At 43.1% G+C, this 26636-nt stretch overlaps 1 protein-coding gene and 1 non-coding gene across 2 annotated transcripts in view; both read right to left on the bottom strand.

Moving 5' to 3' along the window:
* Positions 1–25390, bottom strand: part of CUNH2orf80 (chromosome unknown C2orf80 homolog) — a 26511-nt gene extending 1121 nt beyond the window's left edge. Inside the window, exons 1-9 of the mRNA XM_058439091.1 lie at positions 25363–25390; positions 25104–25218; positions 21794–21909; positions 19542–19623; positions 17246–17328; positions 15515–15602; positions 15077–15148; positions 4927–5014; positions 3883–4001 (exon numbers count right to left, since the gene is read on the bottom strand). Of these exons, the coding sequence (XP_058295074.1) occupies positions 3883–4001; positions 4927–5014; positions 15077–15148; positions 15515–15602; positions 17246–17328; positions 19542–19623; positions 21794–21834 (573 nt within the window). The 5' untranslated portion in view covers positions 21835–21909; positions 25104–25218; positions 25363–25390. The remainder of the gene's footprint in view (positions 1–3882; positions 4002–4926; positions 5015–15076; positions 15149–15514; positions 15603–17245; positions 17329–19541; positions 19624–21793; positions 21910–25103; positions 25219–25362) is intronic.
* On the bottom strand, positions 14209–14398 carry LOC116810011 (U2 spliceosomal RNA). The gene has a single exon (XR_004370144.1). It is a non-coding gene; the product is annotated as a U2 spliceosomal RNA (small nuclear RNA).
* Positions 25391–26636: the final 1246 nt, after the last annotated feature.

The following is a 26636-nucleotide window of genomic DNA, read 5'->3' as shown; positions in this document are numbered from 1 at the left end:
GAAAAACTAAAGCACAGAGAGATTAGGTAATTTACTCAAGTTATTAAGTGGGTAGCCTGGATTCAAGAAGTATGCTGTATTCTAGCTCTTTAGTATGGTCCTGTTCATTCCAAATTTACTTCCTAGTAATGTGCCCACTACTGACGCTTTCCGAGGACAATGCAATTTAAAAAAAAAATCTTCAAAACTGTTTCCTAGCTGGGCGCGGTGGCTCACACCTATAAGTCCAGCACTTTGGGAGGCTGAGGTGGGTGGATCACGAGGTCAGGAGTTCGAGACCAGCCTGACCAACATGGTGAAACCCCGTCTTTACTAAAAATACAAAAATTAGCCAGGTGTGGTTGTGCACACCTGTAATCCCAGCTACTCAGGAGACTGAGACAGGAGAATCGCTTAAACCCGGGAAGCGGAGTTTGCAGTGAGCCGAGATCACACCACTGCACTCCAGCCTGGGCAACAGAGCAAGACTCTGTCTCACAAAAAACAAAAAAACAAAAAAACTGTTCCCAGAACACCGAGGGTTTTGTTTGTTTGTTTGTTTTGAGAGAGTCTCGCTCTGTTGCCCAGGCTGGAGTGCACTGGTGCAATCTCGGCTTATTACAACCTCTGCCTCCTGGGTTCAAGCAATTCTCATGCCTCAGTCTCCCTAGTAGCTGGGATTATAGGTGTGCACCACTACACTCGGCTAATTTTTGTATTTTTAGTAGAGATGGGGTTTGCCATGTTGTTCAGGCGGTCTTGAACGCCCGACCTCAAGTAATCTGCCTGCCTTGGCCTCCCAAAGTGCTGGAATTACAGGCATGAGCCATCGTGCCTGGCCGTGATTTTTTTTTTTTTTAAATAATTTCCTCTTTTCTCTTACTCTATGAAGAAATTCGGTGGCTGGAAATAAATAAAACATTCTGAATAAGGCATTGTTTTATCTTGAGGTTAAAAAAATTGTTCTTCAGCTAAAAGACATATAATATCTACAAGCCAAAAAGGAAAAACATCAAGCTCAAATATTTAAAATGAAAATCTTCAAATACCAAGCTTGAAAGCATGTTTTTCATCCATTTAATAAACTACTTATTCCTTTAATATAGAAAGACTTCTAACAAACCAGTGAGACATACATATATGTATATTTATATGTATATGTGTAGCAAATATTTAAATATCACAAGAAATATTAACAGTGGTTATTTCTGAAAAGTGGGAAAGGGGTGTGAAGAAGAGGGAGTTCTTTTGCTTTTCATTTTATATTTTTTGTCTGGCTTGAAAATTTTACTTATAAGCATGTACACTATTAAAATTTTTAAAGCTAGTTTAAAAGATACATTACCCAAGAGTTGGAAAAAATGTCTGAAGTGCACAAATAATAAAGTGTGAAAGAAAAAACACAAATGGGTTTTCTGTCATTTGATTGTTAAGAAAGGGCCTTTCTGGAAGGGATTCATCTCAGGACCTGGGGCCCTACTAAAACATGGGCATTTGTTCTTTTGACACTCCTGGGCTCGCAAGCATCAATCAGCCTATAGAAAGGTCTGGTCCCCAGAACTGAGCCTTTGATCACTATAGACAGGGCATAGAGATTTGAGAACCGTCACCTAAGGACTATTCACTTACTACCTACTAATTCACTAAATAAAAATAGTTACTGAATCTCTGCTGCCTGCAAAGTACTTTATATACGTGTGAGAAATACTAAGGAAATAAAAGATATGCTTCCATCAAGAATCCGACAATCTTCAGTGGTTGTGGAAGAAAACATATATGGAACAAAATTATATTTAAATATAAGATACCAATGAGTAATCTTTAGAGGTAGGTTTTCCTTATATAGGGTCCATAGATGAGGCTTGAGGGGGGTGTCTATAAACCCCTGTTTCAGAGATCTCTTTGTGGTGTGTGATTAAGTTTAAAGTCTAGATTGTGTGTGTGTGTGTGTGTGTGTGTGATTTCTGGAGTTGTTACTGTTTTTTCATTGTTGTTTTGTGTTGCTCTCTAAAACTTGCTGCTTCCAAACACGTATAAAAAATGACCTCATTTTTCAAATTCTTCAAAAAATTCTTCAGAAACATAGATATGGTTCTAGAAAGTCTAATACCTTCGGCTGGGCACAGTGGCTCGTGCCTATAATCCCAGCATTTTGGGGGACTGAGGCAGGAGTTTGAGACCAGCCTGGATAACATGGTGAAACCCCACCTCTACTGAAAATACAAAAATTAACCGGGTGTGGTGGCGCATGCCTGTAATCCCAGCTACTCAGGAGGCTGAGGCAGGAGAATCGCTTGAACCCGGGAAGCGGAGGTTGCAGTGAGCTGAGATTGTGCCATTGCACTCGAGTGTGGGTGACAAAGCGAGACTCTGTCTCAAAAAAAAAAAAAAAAAGAAAAAGAAAAAAAGAAAAGAAAAAAAGAAAATCTAATACCTTCAAATCTTATTATAGCAAATACGTTTGAAGGAAAATTGAATATGGTGATAATTTCCCCAAATAGTGCAGTTGTTCTGTTATCAGAATAACATTTATTAAAACCCTGATATGACCAAAGAATTCAGTCAGTTCCGGCCGAGCACAGTGGCTCACGCTTGTAATCCCAGCACTTTGGGAGGCCGAGGTGGGTGGATCACGAGGTCAGGAGATCGAGACCACGGTGAAACCCCGTCTCTACTAAAAATACAAAAAATTACCCGGGCGTGGTGGTGGGCGCCTGTAGTCCCAGCTACTCGGAGAGGCTGAGGCAGGAGAATGGCATGAACCCGGGAGGCGGAGCTTGCAGTGAGCCGAGATTGCGCCACTGCACTCCAGCCTGGGTGACAGAGCAAGACTCCGTCTCAAAAAAAAAAAAAAAAAAAAAAAATTCAGTCAGTTCCTAAAGCAGTTGCTATGATAAGGTTACATTTCTAATTAATCAGATATAAGGGACAGAGAAGACAGTTTGTCTCTGAAAACCGAATAAATCCTAAGCCTCATGTAGTCCAGTCTATTCAGAGATTCAACTTAAAAATGCATGGTACAACAGCCAAACTAAATAAAAATGAATTTAAATTGTCACTTATTTCCTGATGCAAACCCAATCATAAGTCAGTATATCAGTTCTCAAAGTTCCCTTCCCCGTTTTCTACCTTAGAGCCTTCCAGCATATCTAACATCTCTCATTCAACAAAACTCTAAAATATCCCAGAATCCCAGACACCCACCCTGTACCACTTTTCTGATTCTCTCCCCTCTCAGCTTATATTCTGTTGATCAGAGAAGTCTCTCTGACTTCTTAAATTTTCTCTTCACTTTGCACGTCACATTTGAGAGCCCAGAGCTGGAAGAACAAAGAGCCCTCCCTTTCTCCTTTCTTTCCAGCCCTGTGCATCTCTGACCGTTCTTTGAATTCTGCCACAAATAAATCAGGAATCAGATGGACAGGGCAGGAGCAGGGGAGACTTTAAGCAGGAAAAAAGAAAATTATTATTACTGAGAGAGGGATCAACGATAGAAACATTTGGAATACAGATATTAATACATACTTTCTCCTCAACATACTTATTTGCATCAACAGAGTAACAGCCAATTAACTTGTAGATAGTATTTTTCAGATGCTGAAAAGATAATAATGGCTATTATTTATTTGGCGTTTACTCCATGCTAAGCACTTTTAACATGAATAATCTCAGCTAATCACCGCAACAAGCTTAAGAGGTAGGTATCATTATTCTTCCCATTTTGCAGAGGAGGAAACTGAGGCACAGAGAGTTTAAGTAGCTTGCCTGATGTCCCACAGCTGGTAAGCAGTCCACTCTAGATTCAAACCCAGAGCATCTGACTCCAAAGGCTAGACTTTTATCAGGAAAGTACTCCCAAAATAGCTGGTATCAGTTTGGTCCGATTTACAATTTCACACCTACTTTGTGCTTTGGCTGTGTATCTGAAAACCTTTGTGATGATTTCCATTCCGTGGCATTTGCTTCCTTTGCAGAGATGCTGGTGGCATTTTTATTTGTTGTTCCCTTTCTTGACTTGACACCTACAGACAGATGCAGTAACCATATCTGTATGTGAAACTTTTCAAAAAAATGTGTCCATCCACAGTTTAATTTCATTTCACTAACTAATTATTTTTGAGACAGGGTCTCACTCTGCCACTCAGGCTGGAGTGCAGTGGTTCCATCACGGCTCATTGCAGCCTCCACTTCCTGGGCTCTAACAATCCGCCCACCTCAGCCTCCTGAGTAGGTAGGACTAGAGGAGGATGACACCATGGCCAGCTATTTTATGTATTTATTTATTTTTGAGATGGAGTTTCACTCTTGTTGCCCAGGCTGGAGTGCAGTGGCACAATCCCAGCTCACTGCAACCTCTGCCTCCCGGGTTCAAGTGATTATCTCGCCTCAGCCTCCTGAGTAGCTGGGATTACAGGCTCCTGCCACCAGGCCCAGCTAATTTTTATATTTTTAGTAGAGATGGGGTTTCACTGTGTTGGCCAGGCTGGTCTCAAACTCCTGACCTCAGGTGATCCACCCGCCTCGGCCTCCCAAAGTGCTGGGATTACAGGCATGAGCCACTGTGCCCGGCTTATGTTTGTAGGGATAAAGTTTCACTAAGTTTCCCAGGCTGGTCTCAAACTTCTGGGCACACAAGAGATCCCTCCAGCCCAGCCTCCCAAAGTGCTGGGATTACCAGTGTGAGCCACCCTGTCCAGCCCACTCACAGTTTTAGATCCTTTGCTTCTGGAGTGCTTTGCTCCCATCACCAAAGCATCTGAGAAATAAGACTTCCTTGATTTCAGTAATGGAGGGAAATCAAGCCCTAAGAGCCCCTGGTTCTTTTAAATTCAACCAGACACAGAAATCTAATTCCCATTACAATTTTGACCTTATCTGGTGAGCCTACTTCCTAATTTCCTAGTTTAACTTACATTCCTCTAAGCAGATGAAAGTAACCAGGCTTACTCTGTTTGCGGGCGTATGCTGCTGCTTTGGCTGCTGTTAACATGGCAAAGGGGTGCAAGGAGAGGCGGAGAGACGAAACTCTGGGAACCTGAAAGGAAAACAGTCCTACTTTTAAAATCTGTCCATCCTTTGCGGCATGAACACCTGCTAGTTACAGCATTTGGCCTGTTTAATCATCTCAGAATCCTTGAGTCCAATTGTTGAGTACTGTCCAATGGGCAGTACTCACAGTCCATTGATGGGGCGCGTGAAGCATATGAATGTGAACTTGCACACATGGCCTTTTGCTCCTGTGCGTGGTTCCCATTGCCTAGAATGTCCTGTCATACACAGGCGCTCTTCACATAGTTCCCTTTATAGCCATTTCCTCCTTTTCTGCCTAGAGGCACCTACCTCTCTTTTATCATGTAGCTCAAATATCACCCCTTCTGAGAAATGTATCCTGATGTCCTCCCACGCCCACTCTCCCTCGCTGGCACAGTTCCCCCTGCCTACCCAATGCAAAATTGTTGGTTCACTCATCTGGCCCAAAGTCTTTAACAGGCACTTTACAGAAGAAGAAACGTATGAATAGTTGTCCATTGGTAATCAGGGGAATGCAAATTTAAACCACAGTGAAATACCATAATACACTTAACAGACTGACAAAACTGAAAAAGCCAGTATAGATAACCTGCATTGCTGGTAGAAATAGAACTGGTACAACCATTTTGGAAAGCAATTTAGCTTTATGTAGAGAGTTGAAGATGCTTATACCCATGGCTTAGCAATTTCATTCCTAGGCACATACCATACAGAAACTCTTAGCCGGGCGCGGTGGCTCACGCCTGTAATCCCAGCACTTTGGGAGGCCGAGGCGGGCGGATCACGAGGTCAGGAGATCGAGACCATCCTGGCTAACACGGTGAAACCCCGTCTCTACTAAAAACACAAAAAATTAGCTGGGCGTGTTGGCGGGCACCTGTATTGCCAGCTACTCGGGAGGCTGAGGCAGGAGAATGGCGTGAACCCAGGAGGCAGAGTTTGCAGTGAGCCGAGATCGCGCCACTGCACTCCAGCCTGGGGGACAGAGAAAGACTCCGTCTAAAAAAAAAAACAAAAAAACAAAAACCTCTTTTGCTGTGCAATGCTTCTTGCTTTTGCAAGAAATAACTTGGCCAGGCACAGTGGGTCATGCCTGCAATCCCAGCTCTTTGGGAGGCTGAGGTGAGTGAATCATCTGAGGTCAGGAGTTCAAGACCAGCCTGGCCAACATGGCAAAACACCACCTCTACTAAAAATACAAAAAAATTAAGCAAGTGTGGTGGTGGATGCCTGTAATCCCAGCTACTCGGGAGGCTGAGGCAGGGGAATTGCTTGAACCTAGGAGGTAGAGGTTGCAGTGAGCCGAGATTGCGTCACTGCACTCCAGCCTGGGCAACAAGAGTAAAACTTCATCTCAAAAAAAAAAAAAAGAAACTCAAGTGCCTGAAATGGAAAAATAGATGACAACATTGTGGTACATTCCTAGAGTGGAATACTGTATGTAGTGAAAAGAAACTATAGCTATGTTAGCTACGTGCAGCAGTATTAATAAGTTTCTGAAACATAATGTTGAATGAAAAAAGAAAGACATTAAATGACACATTTGCTAATATCCTATTTATAAAAACTCAAGGCTGGGTGTGGTGGCTCAAGCCTGTAACCCCAGCACTTTGGGAGGCCAAGGTGGGCAGATCACAAGGTCAGGAGATCGAGACTATCCTGGCTAACATGGTGAAACCCTGTCTCTAGTAAAAATACAAAAAAATTAGCCGGGCGTGGTGGTGGGCCCCTGTAGTATCAGCTACTCGGGAGGTTGAGGCAGGAGAATGGCATGAAGCCGGGAGGTGGAGCTTGCAGTGAGCCGAGATCGCACCACTGCACTCCAGCCTGGGCGACAGAGCGAGACTTCATCTCAAAAAAAACAAAAACAAAAAAAACCCCAAAACTCAAAAAATGTGCAAAATTAAACAATATATAGATTAGGGATGCATATGTGGTAAAACTATAAAGAAGTAAAAGATAGTAATCAACACATAATTCAAACTAGTGGTAACCTAGGGCTAAAGGAAGGGTATGAGACAGGAGAGGGTATGCAGAGAGCTTTAAAGCTGTTGATACTGTTCCATTTTACACACTTGGATTTGTTTGTTTGCTTGGTCTTTGTCCTTTAAATATATATTGGCAAGTGTTCATTTGGACACAATTAATATTGAAGGTGTGTTTTTAATCCCTCGTTTACTATTGTTATTATTAATTTTTGGGACAGGGTCTCACCCTGTCACCCAGGCTGGAGTGCAGTGGCGAGATCTTGGCTCCCAGCAGCCTCCACCTCCCAGGCTCAAATGATCCTCCCATCTCGACCGCCCAAGAAGCAGGGACTGTAGACACACAACACCATGCCTGGCGAATTTTTGTATTTTTTGGTATAGACAGGTTTTTGCCACATTGCCTAGGTTGGTCTCGAACTCCTGGGCTCAAGTGACTCTCCTGCCTCAGCCTCTTAAAGGGCTGGGATTACAGGTACTGTGCCTGGCCAATTCTTCATGATTAAGATCTGTCAATGTTGAACTTTTATTTAAAACATAGGTCCCTCCCCTTATCATGAAAACATTTTAAAATTTCTGCACAATTCAGTCTGAGTCAGCATCCTCCAAAAAGAGAAGACGCTTGGCAAATTATGGAGTAAGTGTGAGAGGGTGGAAGCCAGGCCTATCACGAAGGGACCAGGTTGCTATCAGGAGGAAGGAGGCTGGTCATCCCGAGTGGGGGTGAACTTGGAAATAACAGCACTAATATGGAAGGTCCCCTGGTGCCACCATCGTGTGCTCGATACGTGCGGTCTCACTGAGTCCTCAGAGTGATCAGATGTGTCTGGGTAAGTGTAATCATGCCTGTTTAGACTTGCCTATTTACATATGGGGAAATTGGGAATCAGAGAGAAATAACTTATCTGAAGACACACCACTAGCAAGTGACAAAGCTGGGACTGAACATCCGTCAGTTTCCCTGTGACATGCCCTGGACTTGGATGTCAGTTAGGATGGACTCCAATGATAGCCAGTCAGACGTCGGGGTCCGGCTTCATGAAGAAAGAAGGAAAGCAGACGTTCTAGTGCTGTCTGACCACCTGCCTTTGTCTCTTTCTTCTCTCTGATGTGCTCATTTCCACTCTCTCTGTTTCCCTCTTTCTCCATCAAATGGAGCTGAAGAATATTTTTATTTTTGTTCGATATGTTGAAGGAAGATTTATGTTCTCTTTTCTTCAGGTTAAAATCTAATAAGACACGGTCGGGCGCGGTAGCTCAGCCTGTAATCCCAGCTCTTTTGGAGGCCGGCGGCGGGGGTGGGTAGATCACTTGAGGTCAGGAGTTCAAGACCAGCCCTGCCAACGTGGCAAAACCTCGTTTCTATTAAAAATTCAAAAAAGGCCGGGCGCAGTGGCTCACGCCTGTAATCCCAGCACTTCGGGAGGCCGAGGCGGGCGGATCACTATGTCGGGAGATCGAGACCATCCTGGCTAACACGGTGAAACCCCGTCTCTACTAAAAATACAAAAAATTAGCCGGGCGTGGTGGCAGTTGCCTGTAGTCCCAGCTACTGCGGAGGCTGAGGCAGGAGAATGGCGTGAACCCAGGAGGTGGAGCTTGCAGTGAGCCGAGATCGTGCCACTGCACTCCAGCCTGGGCGACAGAGCAAGACTCTGTCTCAAAAAAAAAAAAAAAAAATCAAAAAAATTAGCCGTGCGCAGTGGCGCGCACCTGTAATTCCAGCTACTCGGGAGGCTGAGGCGAGAGAATCACTTGAACCCGGGAGGCAGAGGTTGCAGTGAGCCAAGATCACACCACTGCACTCCAGCCTGGGTGACAGAGTGAGACTCTGTCTCAAAAAAAAAAAAAAAAAAAAAGAGTAAGACATTTTATATTTATCCGGGGCTAGTTGTCAATAACTCTCACTTGTGTAAGGTCTTTAGGTGAATTTTTTCTGAGTCCAGAATCCTCAGCAGAAAAAAGCTCTCTATCAGCAAAAAGCAGTTCCCTCTCAGGAGGTAGAACCTGAGGCTAACAGAGTTGGTGAGCAATGCCGCGCCTATGACGCCTTTCTACCATCAGGTGGCAGCACATAGTCCCGGAGAAAGCCATCAAGCCTAGCACAGTACCCATACTGTCATGCGGCCAATTCCAGTTGCAGGAAGTTCTGCATAATCTGATTAGTATTCAACAGAGTTTTAAGCTTTTGCTTGGGAAGGATTTTAGCTGTTGCTTACGAGACATTTTATCGGAAGGAATCATTCAGATATATGTAGCAATTAAAGAACAATCTCTGGCAATATCTTTTTTTTAAAACTCCTCTTTCTAGTTAAAACCATTTTTTGAAATTATGTTAAATTCCAAAAGACTCTTTTAAAATAGCCTTACAGTTCAGTCTTTGAAATGCTACCTTTCTATCGAGAGGTCCCGCTAATTTCTAATTCAAGATGTGGCAAAAGTACCTGTGCACAGCTGATGTGTAGCTCCAAGAGTAAGGCCTGAACTGGTGTTCTGGAGGCGGGGAGCTTGTGAGGCTCACGGGGCAGATCCTCAGGCTCTTAGGCTCTTGAATTGGTAACTAAAATTACACCCTCTGTGATCACTGGTTGTCCAAGAGGCAAAGTTTACATTGTGTTAATAATACACATGGATGCTTGATTAGCTATTTAATTTTTGAATATTTAGAGCAGTGGTTCTCAATCTCATGTGATTTTGCCTCCCTGGGGACATTTGGCAAAGTCTAGAGACTTTTTTTTTTTTTTTTTGAGATGGAGTCTCCCTCTGTTTCCCAAGCTGGAGTGCAGTGGCCCTATCTCCACTCACTGCAACCTCTGCATCCTGGATTCAAGCAATTCTCCTGCCTCAGCCTCCTGAGTAGCTGGGATTACAGGTGCCCACCACCACACCCAGCTAATTTTTGTATTTTTAGTAGAGACAGGGTTTCATCATGTTGGCCAGGCTGGTCTTGAACTCCTGACCTCAAGTGATCCGCCCACCTCGGCCTCCCAAAGTGCTGGGATTACAGGCGCCGACCACAGGCGCTAACTTTTGTATTTTTAGTAGAGACAGGGTTTCACCATGTTGGCCAGGCTGGTCCCGAACTCCTGATCTCAAGTGATCCGCCCGCCTCAGCCTCCCAAAGTGCTGGGATTACAGGCGTGAGCCATGGCACCCGGCCGACATTTTTGTCACAACTGGCGAGAAGCTACTTGCATCTAATGGACAGAAGCCAAGGATGCTGTGAAACATCCCACAATGCACAGGACAGCCCCAGACCTCCATTCCCTGAGTACCAGAACTTTAATTAAAGCTATTATTTGGAGGTTACTGTGTGCCAGACATTAAGGGCTTCATTGATTCTAACCTACTTCATTCCCACGACAACCCCATCTTTGCGTCCCTGTTTTTACAAACGAAATTGAGAATTATAGAGGTTAGAACATTTGTCCAGGATTATTCTGCTTGTAACTGTGGAGCTGGGATTCAAACCCAGGAGGCCAGGCTTTGGAATCCTAGTGCTTAACATTACACAACCTGCCTCTCGGATAACATATCTATATATATACTATATACACATATGTGTATATCTGTATACATGTGTATACATATCTGTATATATGTATCTGTATATATGTATCTGTATATATGTATACAGATACATTTCTGTACCTATGTATCTGTATATATGTATACATATGTATACAGATATGTATACATATATAGTAGTAATCAATGGCTTGATTATATATAAATATACACACATACATATGTATATATTGTGTGTGTGTGTATATATGTGTGTATATATATATAATCGAGCCATCATTCACATCACATAGCAATAAACAAATAGAAGCGGCCAGGCGCGGTGGCTCATGCCTGTAATCCCAGCACTTTGGGAGGCTGAGGCGGGTGGATCACCTGAGGTCAGGAGTTCGAGAACAGCCTGACCAACATGGCAAAACCCCATCTCTACTAAAAATACAAAATTAGCCAGGGGTGGTAATGCATGCCTGTAATCTCAGCTACTCAGGAGGCTGAGGCAGGCGAATCACTTGAACCTGGGAGGCGTAGGTTGCAGTGAGCCAAGATTGCACCATTGCACTCCAGCCTGGGCAACAACAGGGAAACTCCGTCTCAAGAAAAAAACAAACAAACAAACAAAAACTAAAACAAAAAACAAATACAAGCCTTTAAAGAAAAGTCAGCCTCGGCTGGGCGCGGTGGCTCACGCTTGTAATCCCAGCACTTTGGGAGGCCGAGGCGGGCGGATCCCGAGGTCAGGAGATCGAGACCACGGTGAAACCCCGTCTCTACTAAAAATACAAAAAATTAGCGGGGCGTGGTGGCGGGCGCCTGTAGTCCCAGCCACTCGGAGAGGCTGAGGCAGGAGAATGGCGTGAACCCAGGAGGCGGAGCTTGCAGTGAGCCGAGATTGTGCCACTGCACTCCAGTCTGGGCGACAGAGCGAGACTCCGTCTCAAAAAAAAAAAAAAAGAAAAGTCAGCCTCTGTGATAATATTATCTCTTTCTGTTCAGAGCTGGTTATTGTCACTGATTGTGAGAATGGGGACTATGTGTCACTGAACAGAGAAGGTGCTGAACAAAGTCTCTTTAATGAATAAATGAGTGATCAGATGGATAGGTAGAGATTGATTGGTCCACTTCTACATGGCCTGTCTTCCCTTCTAGCACCTTTATTTACTTATTTATTTGAGATGGAGTTTTGCTCTGTTGCTCAGGCTGGAGTGCAGTGGCACAATCCGGGCTCACTGCAACCTCTGCCTCCCAGGATCTCCTGCCTCAGCCTCCCAAATAGCTGAGATTACAGGCATGCACCACCATGCCCCGCTAATTTTTTGTGTTTTTAGTAGAGATAGGGTTTCACCATGTTGGTCAGGCTGGTCTCGAACTCCTGACCTCAGGTGATCCACCAACCTCTGCTTCCTAAAGTGCTGGGATTACAGGTGTGAGCTACTGCGCCTGGCCTTCTAGCCACTTTAAATGAACCTGATTTATCTGAGCTACTCAGACACCCATGTTTGCAAACCTTCTTGATTGATAACCCAGCCAAGCTTGGGTGCCATCCTGTCCAGGATGTGATTTTCCATATTAGTCTTTTAGCCATGTGAGTTGGGACCAACTAGTCAGATGTGTTGATGCCTTTCTAGACCTCTCCCAGGAACCAGAAGATGACAGGGAGAAAACAGTGACTGAAACAGACGGGTTTGGGGCTGAGGGGTAGGGGAAAAGGAGGAAGGGCAGCCTAGAAGGGAGAAAGCTGCAGAAAAAGACAAGCAGGAATGAAGCAGTATGATTTGCTTGGCTATCCAAGGAACACAGAGAGCTGAGCTTTCTTTGAAAATGAAGAACAGCTTGATCTCTGAGGAGCATCAGGCTTGGGGTGCCTTATATCTCAAACAAGGTAAACTTCAATATAGGATGTAAGATCTATAAGAAAAGTAATCTTGGCTGGGTGTGGTGGTGCATGCTTGTAATCCCAGCACTAGGGGAGGCCAAGGTGGGAGGATCGCTTGAGCCCAGGAGTTCAAGACCAGCCTGTGGAACGTAGGGAGACCCCCATCCCTAAAAATTTTTTTTTCATTATTGTTTTTTGAGACGGAGTTTCTGCTCTTGTTGCCCAGGCTGGAGTGCAGTGGCATGATCTCAGCTCACTGCAACCTCCGTCTTCCGGGTTCAAGAGATTCTCCTGCCTCAGTCTCCCCGGTAGTTGGGATTACAGGCTTTCATGCGCGTCCGTGTGAAGAGACCACCAAACAGGCTTTGTGTGAGCAACATGGCTGTTTATTTCACCTGGCTGCAGGCAGGCTGAGTCAGTCCAAAAAGAGAGTCAGCAAAGGGTGGTGGATTATCATTAGTTCTTATAGGTTTTGGGATAGGTGGTTAAGTTAAGAGCAGTGTTCTGCGGGCAGGAGTGGATCTCACAAAGTACATTCTCAAGGGTAGGGAGAATTACAAAGAACCTTCTTAAGGGTGGGAGAGATTACAAAGTACCTTCTTAAGGGTGGGGGAGATTGTAAAGTACACTGATCAGTTAGGGTGGGGCAGAAACAAATCACAATGGTGGAATGTCATCAGTTAAGGCTATTTTTACTTCTTTTGTGGATCTTCAGTTACTTCAGGCCATCTGGATGTATACGTGCAAGTCACAGGGGATGCGATGGCTTGGCTTGGGCTCAGAGGCCTGAAACAGGCGACCGCCACCACACCCAGCAAACTTTTTGTATTTTTAGTAGGGTTGGGGTTTCACCATGTTGGCCAGGCTGGTCTCAAACTCCTGACCTCAGGTGATCCACCCACCTTGGCCTCCCAAAGTGCTGGGATTACAGGCATGAACCACTGCACCCGGACTACAAAAAAGTTTTTAAAAAGTTATCTTGTCTGACTTGCTCACCACTGTATCCCCTGCACCTACAATTATACTGAATGAACAGATGAATGAATGAAGGAGTGAATGAAGTGAGTTGAAACTAGAGGGATCAGAGAGAAAGTTCTGATTTTCACAATGATCAAGGGCATTTGAGTCTCAGGACTACAGTCAGGTTACTTATGGATTAAGGTGATAGGAAGGTTGGTTTCGATGTAAACACTTGACTCCTAAGGTGGACCTGGTGGGCTCTTGAACTCTACATGACCCCACTGCTTGCACAATGATCTGCAGTAAAAGAGCAGGGGAGGCAGGCATTCCTGTGGCCACAGCCCTGCCCCTGCCCTGCCCTCCCTTCTGAATCCAGGTGGGGGCAGGGAAAGCCACAGTGTGAGCAGAAGACGTGGGTGTGAGGGCGTTGGTTCCCCCCTTCCCCCCTCCCACTGCATGGCCCTCGCCACCTTCCCTTCCCTTTCCTCTTCCCTCTTCTAGAGGTATCCAAAGGTGAAGGGATTAGTAGTTCACCTCTAAATAGCAGTTCATATTTAAATGTCTAATTAATGTTCATATATTTACAAGTGGCAAAAATGGAAGTGGTCTTAAAAATTATTCAGAACACCCATTTATTATTTTTTTTAAAGATCAGTCACATGGAGGCCCAAAGGGGGAAAGGGACGCATCTAGGGTTTCATAGCAGTGGAGTCAGAACTCAAACCCAGGTCTCTGAACTCCCAGGTCATTGCTGCTTCTACTGTTAATGATTTCAAAGTAGTTTCATGGGAGGAGCTGAGAGTGGAGCTCACACCTGTAGTCCAGCTACTTAGGAAGCTGAGGCCAGGATTTCAAGGATTACTGGGTCCCAGGAATTTGAGACCAGTAGTGAGACCCGTCTTTAAAAAAAGTAGTGTTGTGGGAAAGGAAGATGTATCAGCAGTAAACTAGGGAATTTGTCATGAGAATGAGCCTTGTGGATCTTGTCCTAGTTCTAGAAGATATAGTACACTTGATCTTAGCCAAAAGGCCGAGAAGCGATAAGTTCTAGAAGATATAGTACATCATAGAAGGGAACAGTGTGGACCTACCAGATCTACATTACAAAAAGTATAAGTGAAAAATTACATTTATTAGAAACAGAGCAGAGGTCGGCATGGTGGCTCATACCTGTACTCCAGTACTTTAGGAGGCCAAGGCAAGCAGATCACTTGAGGCCAAGAGTTTGAGACCAGCCTGGTCAACATGGCAAAACCCCATCTCTACCAAAAAATACAAAAATTAGCCGGGTGTGGTGGTGCATGCCTGTAGTCCCAGCTACTCTGGAGGCTGACTCACGAGAATTCCTTGAACCCAGGAGGCAGAGGTGCAGTGAGCTGAGATCGCACCACTACACTCCAGCCAGGGTGACAGAGTGAGACTCTGTCTCAAAAAAAACCAAAACCACAACAGAGTAAAGTTTGGCCCGCAAGCCTTGTACCCACTGCTGCCCCTTCTCAGCCGTACACAAGATACATTTGTTATTACTACATGGTCTTTTACATATGAAAGGCATTTCACAAACATGTTATTCAGCTAAGAAATGGTTATGTCTGGTTTTGTACATTTTGATGTAAAACTGTTATTTCATAATTGATGTCTGAAAAGACATTATACATTTATACACTAAATAAATTCTCTCTAAAAATCCCTTATATTGACAATCCCAGGTCGCCTTTACCTTGATGGTGCCAGAATCGGCAGAAGAATCAGCCCCATAAATTTTAAAGACTTCCTCAATCGGGATACTGTTCTGTTAAACAACAACAGCAATAACAAAGTATGATCATACCATGGCTTTTCTTTTATTACAAAACAAAGCTAATATAGCTCCAGTATGTCTAAAACTGTGCTTGGGTATCATAAATACTAAATACAGCAAATAACTTCTGATCAATGGATAAATCATTTTCTTTTTTCTTTGCCTCTTAAATAAATGTTTTCACATACAGTGTAGAAGTTAGTCTTTTTATTACTTTAAAAAATGAAACATTTACTATTAGCAACTCCTAAACATTTAGAAACATTGGTTGAAAAATAATGTAAATATTCATTACTGTAAAAATGCTCAGAGTAGATATGAAACATTCATATAGGCAGATAGTATTCTTTTCCTTACCATTAAGATTCCAGCATAAGATGATAAAATCATAGCTTCTCGTTCTCTGCGATTTGGATATATGGGTCTGCCATGGAATGGCATTTTCCTAATGGGGAATAGGAAATACAAGTGGAGGATTTATTCTTGTTCTTTTTGATGCCTGCTAAGGTTGTGATGATAATCGATAAGTAATCTGCAATGGCTGTGTGCTATCTGCTTATTTATATTAATAAAATTGATGTGATTGTTCCTCCATCGGCGAAATCCACACTTTGAATTTTTAATCTTCCAATAATGGTGATGAATTTGGCCTCATCTATCCATGTTTTCACAGCAATCAAAGATTGGCAGACTGGCCACTGTGGTGGATGTTTATGGTTTTGCAAACCATGATCCTTTCCCCTTCTTGTGACAATTTGCTTTGGGGGAACTACCTAACCCCACTGTAAGCCTCTATGCTTCTAGGGAAGCTGACTACATCCCTAGATTCCAAAGATGAAAAACACACTGTGGACTGAGCTGTCAGTGTATTCCACCTCCCCTGCGCTGCCACTGTCCAACTCTAGACAAGTCAGGTAACAGCCACTGAGACACAATTATGTGATTAAAAAAATATATAACCACCCTTCCCCGGATAATGAAATAGGCTGAAACTAGGAATGGTGTTCACCCTGAGGAAATGGAATCAAGAGGTAGATCCAGATGACATTGTTTGAGTTTTGAATTAAACCATGCCTAACACAGTCCTACCCATGGACTTTTCAGATACAAGGGCAATAAAATCTACTCCCCACCTTTTTTTGCTTAAGGCTGTTCAAATTGGATTTTCTGCTCATTACAGCTAAACCCTAACTGTTACAACTCTCTAGGTTCAGGTGTGTAGTCCGAGCCATTGAGTAGAAAAAAAAATAACAGGCCTCCAGAATAAGCTATTTGATCCTGTCTTCATTAGTTCTGTGTTGTTACCAGTTGAGTGAGTCTGCCTGAACACTCCCTGTACATGACAGAAAATGCCGGTAATCCCGGAAAGAAAATTATTCTGCGCTTCAAACAGCTCAGCTCAGATACATGTCTGCCTAAATGCTTAAGAATTTCTTTGGTAGTCCTTAGGAAAAGGTTACAGCCTTTACCCATAGAACCGACTGTTTTAAATCATGGCATGTACACAGTAAAGCAGTCATGTTTCTAAGACAGAGCATTCTTTATTTTTGAGATGGAGTCTCACTCTGTTGCCCCTGCTGGAGTGCAGTGGCACAATCTTGGCTCACTGCAACCTCCGCCTCCTGGGTTCAAGTGATTCTCCTCTCCTGCCTCACCCTCCTGAGTACAGGTGTGCGCCACCACGCTGGGCGAATTTTTGTATTTTTAATAGAGGCGAGGTTTTACCATATTGTCCAGGCTGGTCTTGAACTCCTGGCCTCAGGTAATGAGTCTGCCTCGGCCTCCCAGAATGCTGGGATTACAAGCGTGAGCCACCGCGCCTGGTCCCTTAAGACACAACATTCTGTGCGAGAAGGTCTTTTATCTCACAGAAATCAATTAGTAGAAATGCGAAACATGGAAACATGTAACTTCTTCAAGTTGGCAACTGTTTAGGTTCCTCAGGTGTCTCATTGAAGAGGGATATTCACCCTATAGTGTTTTCAAATCAGAGTGCCTCATGATGGAAGATGTTAGGGCTGGAACTTCCTCTATCGTTAATCACAGGCACAATTTAAAGAGGAAAGCAACAAACCTATTTCAACTTACAGTTCCTCCCACTCCAGCCAAGTTAAGTCTTCTGAGGGATCCAGCCACTGCAAAGCAACACGGATGGCCAAGTCATAGTGTGCCTGGGATCAGGAAGCACAGAGAGCAAAGAAACAGGCTTAGACATTGGCCGAAGTACTCCCCGGACCCAATGACAATGGCACTGCTAAGCCTATTCTAGTCTATCATGTCCAAAATGGGAAGGATCATTAGCTTTAATAACCTGATGCTCGGCTAGATTTTTTTTTTTTTTTTTTCTCAGACCTCACCTCACAGGGATGAATCAGCCAAAAATATTTTGGGATCTTCAGACATTAAATTTATTTCCCACTACAGCAGTTATCTGATTTCTGTGATTTGGAAAAGAAAGGAGAGATCAGTGAAGAATAATAAACTTGGAATCGGAGAATCTGGGCTCAAATCTAGGTATTGCCAACAACTCAAAGAATATCCTCAGGTGAGTAACTGATGCTTTCTGGGCTTCAGTTTCCCTACATTTTTTTTTTTTTTTGAGACAAGAGTCTCGCTGTCGCCCAGGCTGGAGTGCAGTGGCGCGATCTCGGCTCACTGCAGGCTCCGCCCCCCAGGGGTTCACGCCATTCTCCTGCCTCAGCCTCCCGAGTAGCTGGGACTACAGGCGCCCACCACCTCGCCCGGCTAATTTTTTGTATTTTTAGTAGAGACGGGGTTTCGCTGTGTTAGCCAGGATGGTCTCGATCTCCTGACCTCGTGATCTGCCCGCCTCGGCCTCCCAAAGTGCTGGGATTACAGGCGTGAGCCACCACGCCCGGCCAGTTTCCCTAAATTTTAAAATAGTAAAAGGTAAGGGTGGGGGAACAGGGCTGCAGGGAACAATTTCTGATTCTGTGAGTAGAATGTCAGAAATGTGCTTCCAGGGTTACAGGGGCAGTGTGGTGGGAATTTGGAGGGATGGGCTGTTTTATGTCTACCTGGGGAGATAGCTAGAACCCTAAGAAGCTTCAGAGAAGGAAGCTTCATTGGAGCTGGGGCTTGTGGGATGAGAATGTCTACAGATGGGGAAGGAAATCACAGGTAGAGGAAGTAGCATGAGGCAAGGACGGGGCGGGTGGGGAGGGGGGTAGACCTGAGTAAGTGACTTGCCGAGAGTTTCACATGCACATATAGTAAAAAGCTGAGAACCAATGCAGAGGCTTATTTTTATCATAGTGACCACCTTTTCCTAGTAATTCCTAAGAGTTCTTGTTCAGTAAGCATATTTACCATTTGTCTATCAAAATATTCCTTCTCTCCTTTCAGTCCCCACACACAGAAAAGGGAAGATTGGTTCTGTTTTTAATTATTGTAGAGGCGTTCTGAAGTTTTAACATTTTTTAACAATGGAGTTATTTCTTCCAGGGACTGAACTAAACTGAACAGTGAACCTAAATGAATAAATAAATAAGGAAGAATGGGAGCATGACCAAATGTTGCAACCGGATCCAAAGTTTGATGCCTTGGCATCACTTGTTTGCTCATTTGAAATGCAAATTCCTAGGCCGTGGGGGGCCCCGCCCCGCCCCCTTCACCTCTTGAATCAAAACAGCCTTGTAATACGACCTCATTAAAGTTTGAGAAGCACTGCTCTAATCTACTTAATTTCTCTGTTTAATATGTGTACAGAGAGAATAAGGCTTAACTATTTCCTTAACTCCAGGGTAGTTTTGAAAGCCAGTGAGCCTGGCTCTACTTTAGTCAGAGAAGAGGAGAGGTGAGTGGAGGGAGAGAGAGAGTCTTTTTTATTAGTGTAAGGATAGTAAATGGGCAGTGAAAAAACTGAGGGTTTGCTCATTTCTTTTGAGCTAGATCTTTATATGGTTTCTTCCTTAATTTCTGTGATGTGAACTTTCAGATCCTGAATCTGGGTTTCAAAATAAATAACACCAAGGATTTTTAGGGTTACTTAATTTATTTGGTTTTCTCTCACTAATGCAAATGGTAAAGAAATTATTTTGAGAACTACGTGATAGCTAGTTTTGTCAAACTCTTAACTCCATGGATGTAACATTTTGCCTTGCATTAATTTTGCTTTTTAATCTTCTTTCCTAATAGCAAATAACTCTCATGATTTTTATTTTCTCATTCTCTTTTTGCTTTCTGGTTAGTGGGTTGAAATGACCATATGAACAATCTCAGGGTGAGGGGAAGATGAGGTAGAGGACATTTGGGGGATGGGTGTCAATATTAGCCTTGTTTATTGTATAAATTAGATCCTTTTTCTGTCTCTTTAATACACATATAACACAAATATGACTCGCATCAGCGTGCCTTTCTTTACCATATCATCTAGAAAGGTGAGTTGCCTTCTTCCTTTTGGGTCAAATTCATTTTCCCGAAGTCTGATGCCAATATAATCTCCCCTTAAAAGCAAGAGAGCAGCATTGAACCATTGGAGTGACATGGGCTCAGTCTGCAGAAAAAGGCTTTTTTTTCCCCATCCCTCCCTCCCCCACCAAAATACAAGAGAATTTGCTGATGCTCTGGTAGCTAATATTCAGTTTTGGTTTACAAGATAATTCTACAATGCTGCAGTTTAAAATGTCTAACCATAATTAACTGAAATAATATTTATCTAAAAATTAAACTCAATTGGAACAGAATTTACAGGAAAGCAAGCAATATGCCAAATACCCACACACAGAAATGATTTTACAAGACCAAAAGGATTGAGACACACTGTTTAAAATAAGCATTTGCTTCCCGTGTTAAATTCAAGCAGCATGTCCAAAGTTGATAAATTCCAGATATATAAAATTCTGTAGGTAAGTATTATTTTGCTGTAAAGCTTTTTCTCTTTAGAATGCAAATACCCTTAGGAGGAGGAATGCATAAAAACTTATTAGTGATTCCACTTTAGTTTATCCTTACTGGATCCTTTCCTAACAGTGACTTTTAATAAAAGAAGGTAAAATAAGCACCATGAGGAGAGAAGAGAGAAAGGTGCTACCCTGGGAATGTCAGTGAGAAAAAATGGGTGCAGGAAAAGAAGGACTATGGCATCTCCCAGGTTGATTTCAGCACATCTCACAATTTTACATAAGGTGGAGAATAAGTTTATTTCTGGCTTCTAAAAGCTTTTCTTCTGAGTCATTAAGCTTAACTAGATTGATAAAAATTCTTAAATTTCTGCCGAAATTTCAGGATACTTTAAAGTAGCCTAAATGTATTCTTTGGATATAAACTTGTATTTATATCCCTTTGGAAATTCCAGTTCTTTGGATGAGATATGTGGAAGAGTTGGCATTCCTGATCATGGTTTGTTCTTTACTATTCTATTGGCCTCTAACATATAACACAAATATGACTCGCATCAGCATACCTTTCTTTACCATATCATCTAGAAAGGTAAGTTCCCTTCCTCCTTTTGGGTCAAATTCATTTTCCTGAAGTCTGATGCCAATATAATCTCTGCTTAAAAGCAAGAGATGAATATGAATTCACATATATGTGCATACACATATATGTGTACACGTGTACTATATATGAATTCACATATATGTGTATACATGTAAATATGTACATATATGTATATTCATAGTTTCTTCTAGTATTTTTTTTTTTTTTTTGGGACAGAGTCTCACTCTGTCGCCCAGGCTGGAGTGCAGTGGCGCAATCTCGGCTCACTGCAAGCTCCGCCTCCCAGGTTCACGCCATTCTCCTGCCTCAGCCTCTCCGAGTAGCTGGGACTACAGGCGCCCGCCACCACGCCCGGCTAATTTTTTTTTGTATTTTTTTTTTTTTTAGTAGAGATGGGGTTTCACCGTGGTCTCGATCTCCTGACCTCGTGATCCGCCTGCCTCGGCCTCCCAAAGTGCTGGTATTACAAGCGTGAGCCACCGCGCCCGGCCTTCTTCTAGTATTTTTTAAGGGCTTGTTAAAATAAAATTATCTTAGAAGGCCGAGAAAAGATACTTGATGGGGATGGTGATAAGCTCTTTGATGAAAAGGCTATTACTGTTGTGTCTATAACACATATGAGATAGAACATAATCTTTCTTTTTTCTTTTTATATGGTTTGTGATCTTTCACCAACATTTGTTAAGTACAAGTCAAACACTACCATGGGAGGAAAACATTACTTTCAAAGGAAACTTGATGTTTTCTGTGTTCGTTTTAAAAACGTTCAGATGTCAAGAAAAAGGAGATGAATTTCTTAGTTGATAAAGCTGACAATAAAAGAGGCAGAGCAGAGGCTGCAATTTAGATTCTGGGCCCTTTCAGGAATCTCTCCTATACCTTTTACCAGCAGGGCCAGCCTCTTTCAACGGTTCTAGAATGCGGATGCCTCGGATGTGCAGGCTGCCAGCAGAAACATCCTCCCAAGTGTTTCAGCATCCTGCCTCGCACCACATGTGAGGCCTCCCTGGCAGGAAACCGAGAGAGGCCAGATCATCCTCTGGTTTTCTCCTACCATGCAGAAATAGATTCTTCCTTAGATTTTTACCCGCTGCCAAAACCCAAGCCATCCATGACATGAAATCCACCGAATGCCAAGTGTCATAAATGAAAGTTATTCTCAATCATACTTACAAGAGCTTTTTCACTTCCTTCTTTATGAGCCTTCTTTCCATGTTAAAGGCTTAGCCAGCTGAGCAGGTATCCGCAGCTAACACTACACTTAGACCCAGCTTCTCTCAGCCTAGAGGCTACAGCAGCAAATCAGAGAGAATTTGAGTTAGGGATGCTATCACTCCAAATACCAGTCATGGAGTCCTAGGCTCTGGAAGGGATCCGAGGGAGCACCTCATTCAGGCCTCTTACTCAGCAGGTTCAGGGTCAAAAAGCTGCCTGGAGGCTCATGCACTGCACTTTTGTGTTTATTTGACACCTTTTATTCCTTCCAAATTTTCCAACACTTATAAATTTACTCTTCCTTGCAATAATCTAGCAAGTAAAACCAAAATGGTTTGTGTAATAGCTGATGAGACTATTCGGGCAGAACCATCCAAACTAGATGGATGTGATCCATCTAGATCTGAATGTGTTTGGGTTTTTCTGTGAGCATTCAACTCCCAGTGAGTTCACCCTGGTTCAGTGGCTCATAATGGCGTTTTCCGTAGAATCCATCTACACTCTCCTACTGCCAGGAGATCCTTGAAAGAAAATATGGTTATGGGAAATATGTCTTCAATTCCCAGCCCCACATTGAACCAGAAGTTGAAGATCAGGTGATGGGGTCAAAAGGGGTCTGAAGTCACCAAAAAGGAGTCTATAGAAAATCATCACTATTGAATGGGGTACTCAGGGAGAGGTATAAATAGGATATCAACTTTATCCGTGATGTTTTATTTATTTTTAAATTTATTTATTTTTATATTTATTTGAGACGGAGTCTTGCTTTGTCTCCCAGGCTGGAGTGCAGTGGCGCGATCTCTGCTCACTGCAAGCTCCGCCTCCCGGGTTCACGCCATTCTCCTGCCTCAGCCTCCCGAGTAGCTGGGACTACAGGCGCCCGCCACTACGCCCGGCTAATTTTTTGCATTTTTAGTAGAGACGGGGTTTCACCGCGTTAGCCAGGATGGTCTCGATCTCCTGACCTTGTGATCCGCCCGCCTCGGCCTCCCAAAGTGCTGGGATTACAGGCGTGAGCCACCGCGCCTGGCCTATTTTTAAATTTATTTTATGGTTGGGCCACTATGACCAAATAGTTATTCAAACATTCTCCCGGATGTTTCTGGTGTTTTTTTTATGAGATTATCATTTAAATCAGTGGACTTTGAAAGCAGATTGCCCTCTGAGTGAGCCTTGTCCAATCAGTCGAAAGCCTTGATAGAACAAAAGACTGACCTCCCCCATGCAAGAAGGAACCTGCCAGTAGGCAGCCTTTGGATTCAAACTGCAACTCTTCCCTGAGTCTGTGAGCAGCTGGCCTCCTATATCAGATTTTGGACTGGCCAAGACTCCACAATCATGTGAGCCAATTCCGTAAAATCAAAATATTTGAGTGAAAGAGATGGTTAAGCCTGTACTGCATCGTGTGTGTGTGTGTGTGTGTGTGTGTATCCACACTCATCCTGTCAGTTCAATTTCTCTGAGGAACCCTAATACTCAAATATAACAAAATGTTAATAGTTGTTGACTCTGGAATTCTAAGTCCATGGATGTTCATTATACCACCCTTTGTACTTTTAAAATTGTACGTATATTTAAATCACTACTCTAAAGATGATTGGAAAACAAACTTTAGAAACGGTTTTTTGAAAATGGTACCATATAAACACTAAGCTTCACTTGATTCAGCTCTACTAATAGTAAGCAAAGAGCCAACAGGATGGCGCTGATCTAAATGAATTCTTCCCTAGGCCACCTTCATTATTTTGGATAATTTTTTTTTTTTTTTTTTTTTTTTTGAGATGGAGTCTCGCTCTGTCGCCAGGCTGGAGTGCAGTGGCACAATTTCGGTTCACTGCAACCTCCGGCTTCTGGGTTCAAGCAATTCTCCTGCCTCAGCCTCCCAAGTAGCTGGGACTGCAGGTGTGCACCACCATGCCCAGCTAATTTTTTTGTATTTTTAGTAGAGAGGGGGTGGTGTCACCATATTGGCCAGGATGGTCTCCATCTCTTGATCTTGTGATCTACCCGCCTCAGCCTCCCAAAGTGCTGGGATTACAGGCGTGAGCCACCACGCCCGGCCATTTTGGATCATTCTTGCTGCTACTACATCTGCTTTAGTTTTTGGGGAGTGGAAGGGATGTGGATAAGATGAAAGTGGGGAAGAAAGTAAGAGCATTTCACAGGAAATTGATTAAGTATCAAGACAATAATATTGCTCCCTACAAAGTCAATGGGGAGAGGATGCAGCAAACCATAGAGGTGGCCCTATTGCCTAGAGAAGAAAGAGCACTGGACCCAGGAAAGCCACACTCATTGATGTGGCTGTGCATCTTCTGCTTCCCAGCCTCAGGTGTTATCCAAAAAGATGGGCCTGGTTAACATTGCCAAGAGCACTTGTTGCCCCAACATTCTGTAACTCTATAAAGTCTGGCATGCATTAAAATTCTTCTGATTCAATAATTTGGAAAAACATTTGTTGCTAGACTATTTGGCCTATCTCAATTCCTTGGCAGGGAGTAAGGCACAGTTAGCATGTGCTTTAATCCAGTCTTGTCTTGTAATTCTGAGAAAGCCCTTTGAGTTTCAGATTTACAAGTTATAATATTTGCATCGCTTGGTTGTTACGACAGCTTCGTCTTAGATCATCCCTCATCCTCCCCATCCCCTGCCCCCACCACCGCCATTCAATGTAGTATAATATGCAAAGGTTTCAGTCTTTAAAATATGAGTATGTCCCACTCCCAAACCACTAAGCTGTAGGTCAGAAGACCCTGTGAGGCCACCAACTAGCTGTGCACCTTGAACAGATTAATTTGCCTATGTTTTTTCATTTCTTCCTCTGCAAAACAAGCATTGAATGATTGGAGAGCTTCCTTACAGCTGTAGAAGTCAGTGATTTATATGCATTTAGTAGCTACGCCTGGTCTAAAGAAGGCCATTTGCACGGACTCTAATTCAGCTAGATTTGAATTCTGCCAATTATCCCTCTTCTTGTCTATAGAGCTCTAAAGAAAACAAGACCGCTGTGTGTTTTGTGTGTGGCTGAAAGCACACATAAAAGAAGTACTGGAAAGATGTCAGCTGTCTCAGGCTTTAGCTGTTTCATAGAAACAGTTCCCTAGAAGTCAGAGCCCCCAAATTCTATAGGAATATCATTTCCTGGAAAATATCTGCACATTCCATGCAGGTTCCCTGCTGCACACCTGCAATCGTGGTACAGGTCTCTTGGACTGTTCTATTAAGTGCCTGCTCTTAACAAATTCCCCTTTGAGAATCGCTCACCAACCAGAGACCGATTCCAGTGCTTTTGTTCCTTCTCTGCTTCTGGAGGCATGCTGGAGCATCCGCGTATCTCAGACTAGTGCTCACAGACATCAGGAACACATGCTTTTTCCTGGTTGCTAGGAAACAGTGAATGAATTAAAATCATTGTTTTAAAAATACACTCCCCCACGCCCACCCCCATTAGGGGTTGAGGGAGGGCTGAAAGTCATATATTTGGGACAGGATTGTGATCCTGGCCTGAAGTTCACGTGTCGTTTTACCTGAGTAGGCTTATGTTTCCCATCTAAATGATTAATTGAAAAACCAAGAGGATGGGAGGAGTTTACCTCCCTCAGAGTTTTTTATAGTATTTGGCTGCAGACATAGGAATCAATTGACCAAGCAAGGATTGCTGGGGAAGCTAGTGAAACTCTGGCTCCTACATACTTAGGGTGCCCCAAAGTACCCAATGACCCAAAGATCATTCTACTTGATGAATGTCAACACAAAACAGTGGCAATCCTGAAGAAACATCACCTGGGTTCAAGCTATCACCATCTTTCTAATTATAGATGAGAACCCTGCCCACACACCTGCCTCCTAGTCTTAAACACTTGCTCCTTTACTTAAAGCTTGCTAATGGTTTCTGTCTGTGTCTCCTCTATACCACTAGACTGGGGGCAGAGTTTGTTCTTCTGGCCCATCTACGGCTGGGTGTCTGTTGTTGACACCTCTTAATCTTTATTTCCACTCCTTTCCACTGGCCAAGTAAGTCACTTGATTACCTCAGGTCACATTATGAAAGACACTAACAAAACCCTAGATTTAGAATTTTCTAAACTAGTTGTTCACTCCATATTGAGTTTATATTGTACCTAGACGCTTCCGGGTTTGGTGAGCCTGAAGTTTATACATTATGGGGACCCTCTTTAATAAAAAGAATGCAGAATTGTAAATATGAAACTAATACAAAATTGTATGTTTATTTAGAACTATTCATTACAAGTTACAAATTTTAAAGAGCTGAAAAATACCACAAACAAAAAAATCAGTATTAATATTTTCATGATTACTAACTGCCTAACATACACTCAAATTCCTTTTTTTTACATACTCTTTGATTATCTCTTAATAGGACCAAGATTTCATAGTATTTTCTATAGATAGAATTAAAAAATAATTCAGTCTCTCCTCTACTGTGACTGTGTACTTTTATTTATTTATTTATTTATTCATTTTTTTGAGATGGTGTTTTGCTCTTGTTGCCCAGGCTGGAGTGCAATGGTGCGATCTTGGCTCACCACAACCTCCGCCTCCTGGATTCAGGCGATTCTCCTGCCTCAGCCTCTGGAGTAGCTGGGACTACAGGCATGCGCCACCACTCCCGGCTAATTTTGTATTTTTAGTAGAGATAGGGTTTCTCCATGTTGATGAGGCTGGTCTTGAACTCCCGACCTCAAGTGATCTGCCCGCCTCAGCCTCCCAGAGTGCTGGGATTACAGGCGTGAGCCACCGCACCCAGACAATTTTTATTTTTTAATTAATTTATTTTTTT

The sequence above is a fragment of the Hylobates moloch genome, unplaced genomic scaffold (genome assembly GCF_009828535.3).
Source record: "Hylobates moloch isolate HMO894 unplaced genomic scaffold, HMol_V3 SCAFFOLD_1, whole genome shotgun sequence".
NCBI lineage: Eukaryota > Metazoa > Chordata > Mammalia > Primates > Hylobatidae > Hylobates > Hylobates moloch.
This window is presented reverse-complemented; position numbering and strand designations above follow the sequence as displayed.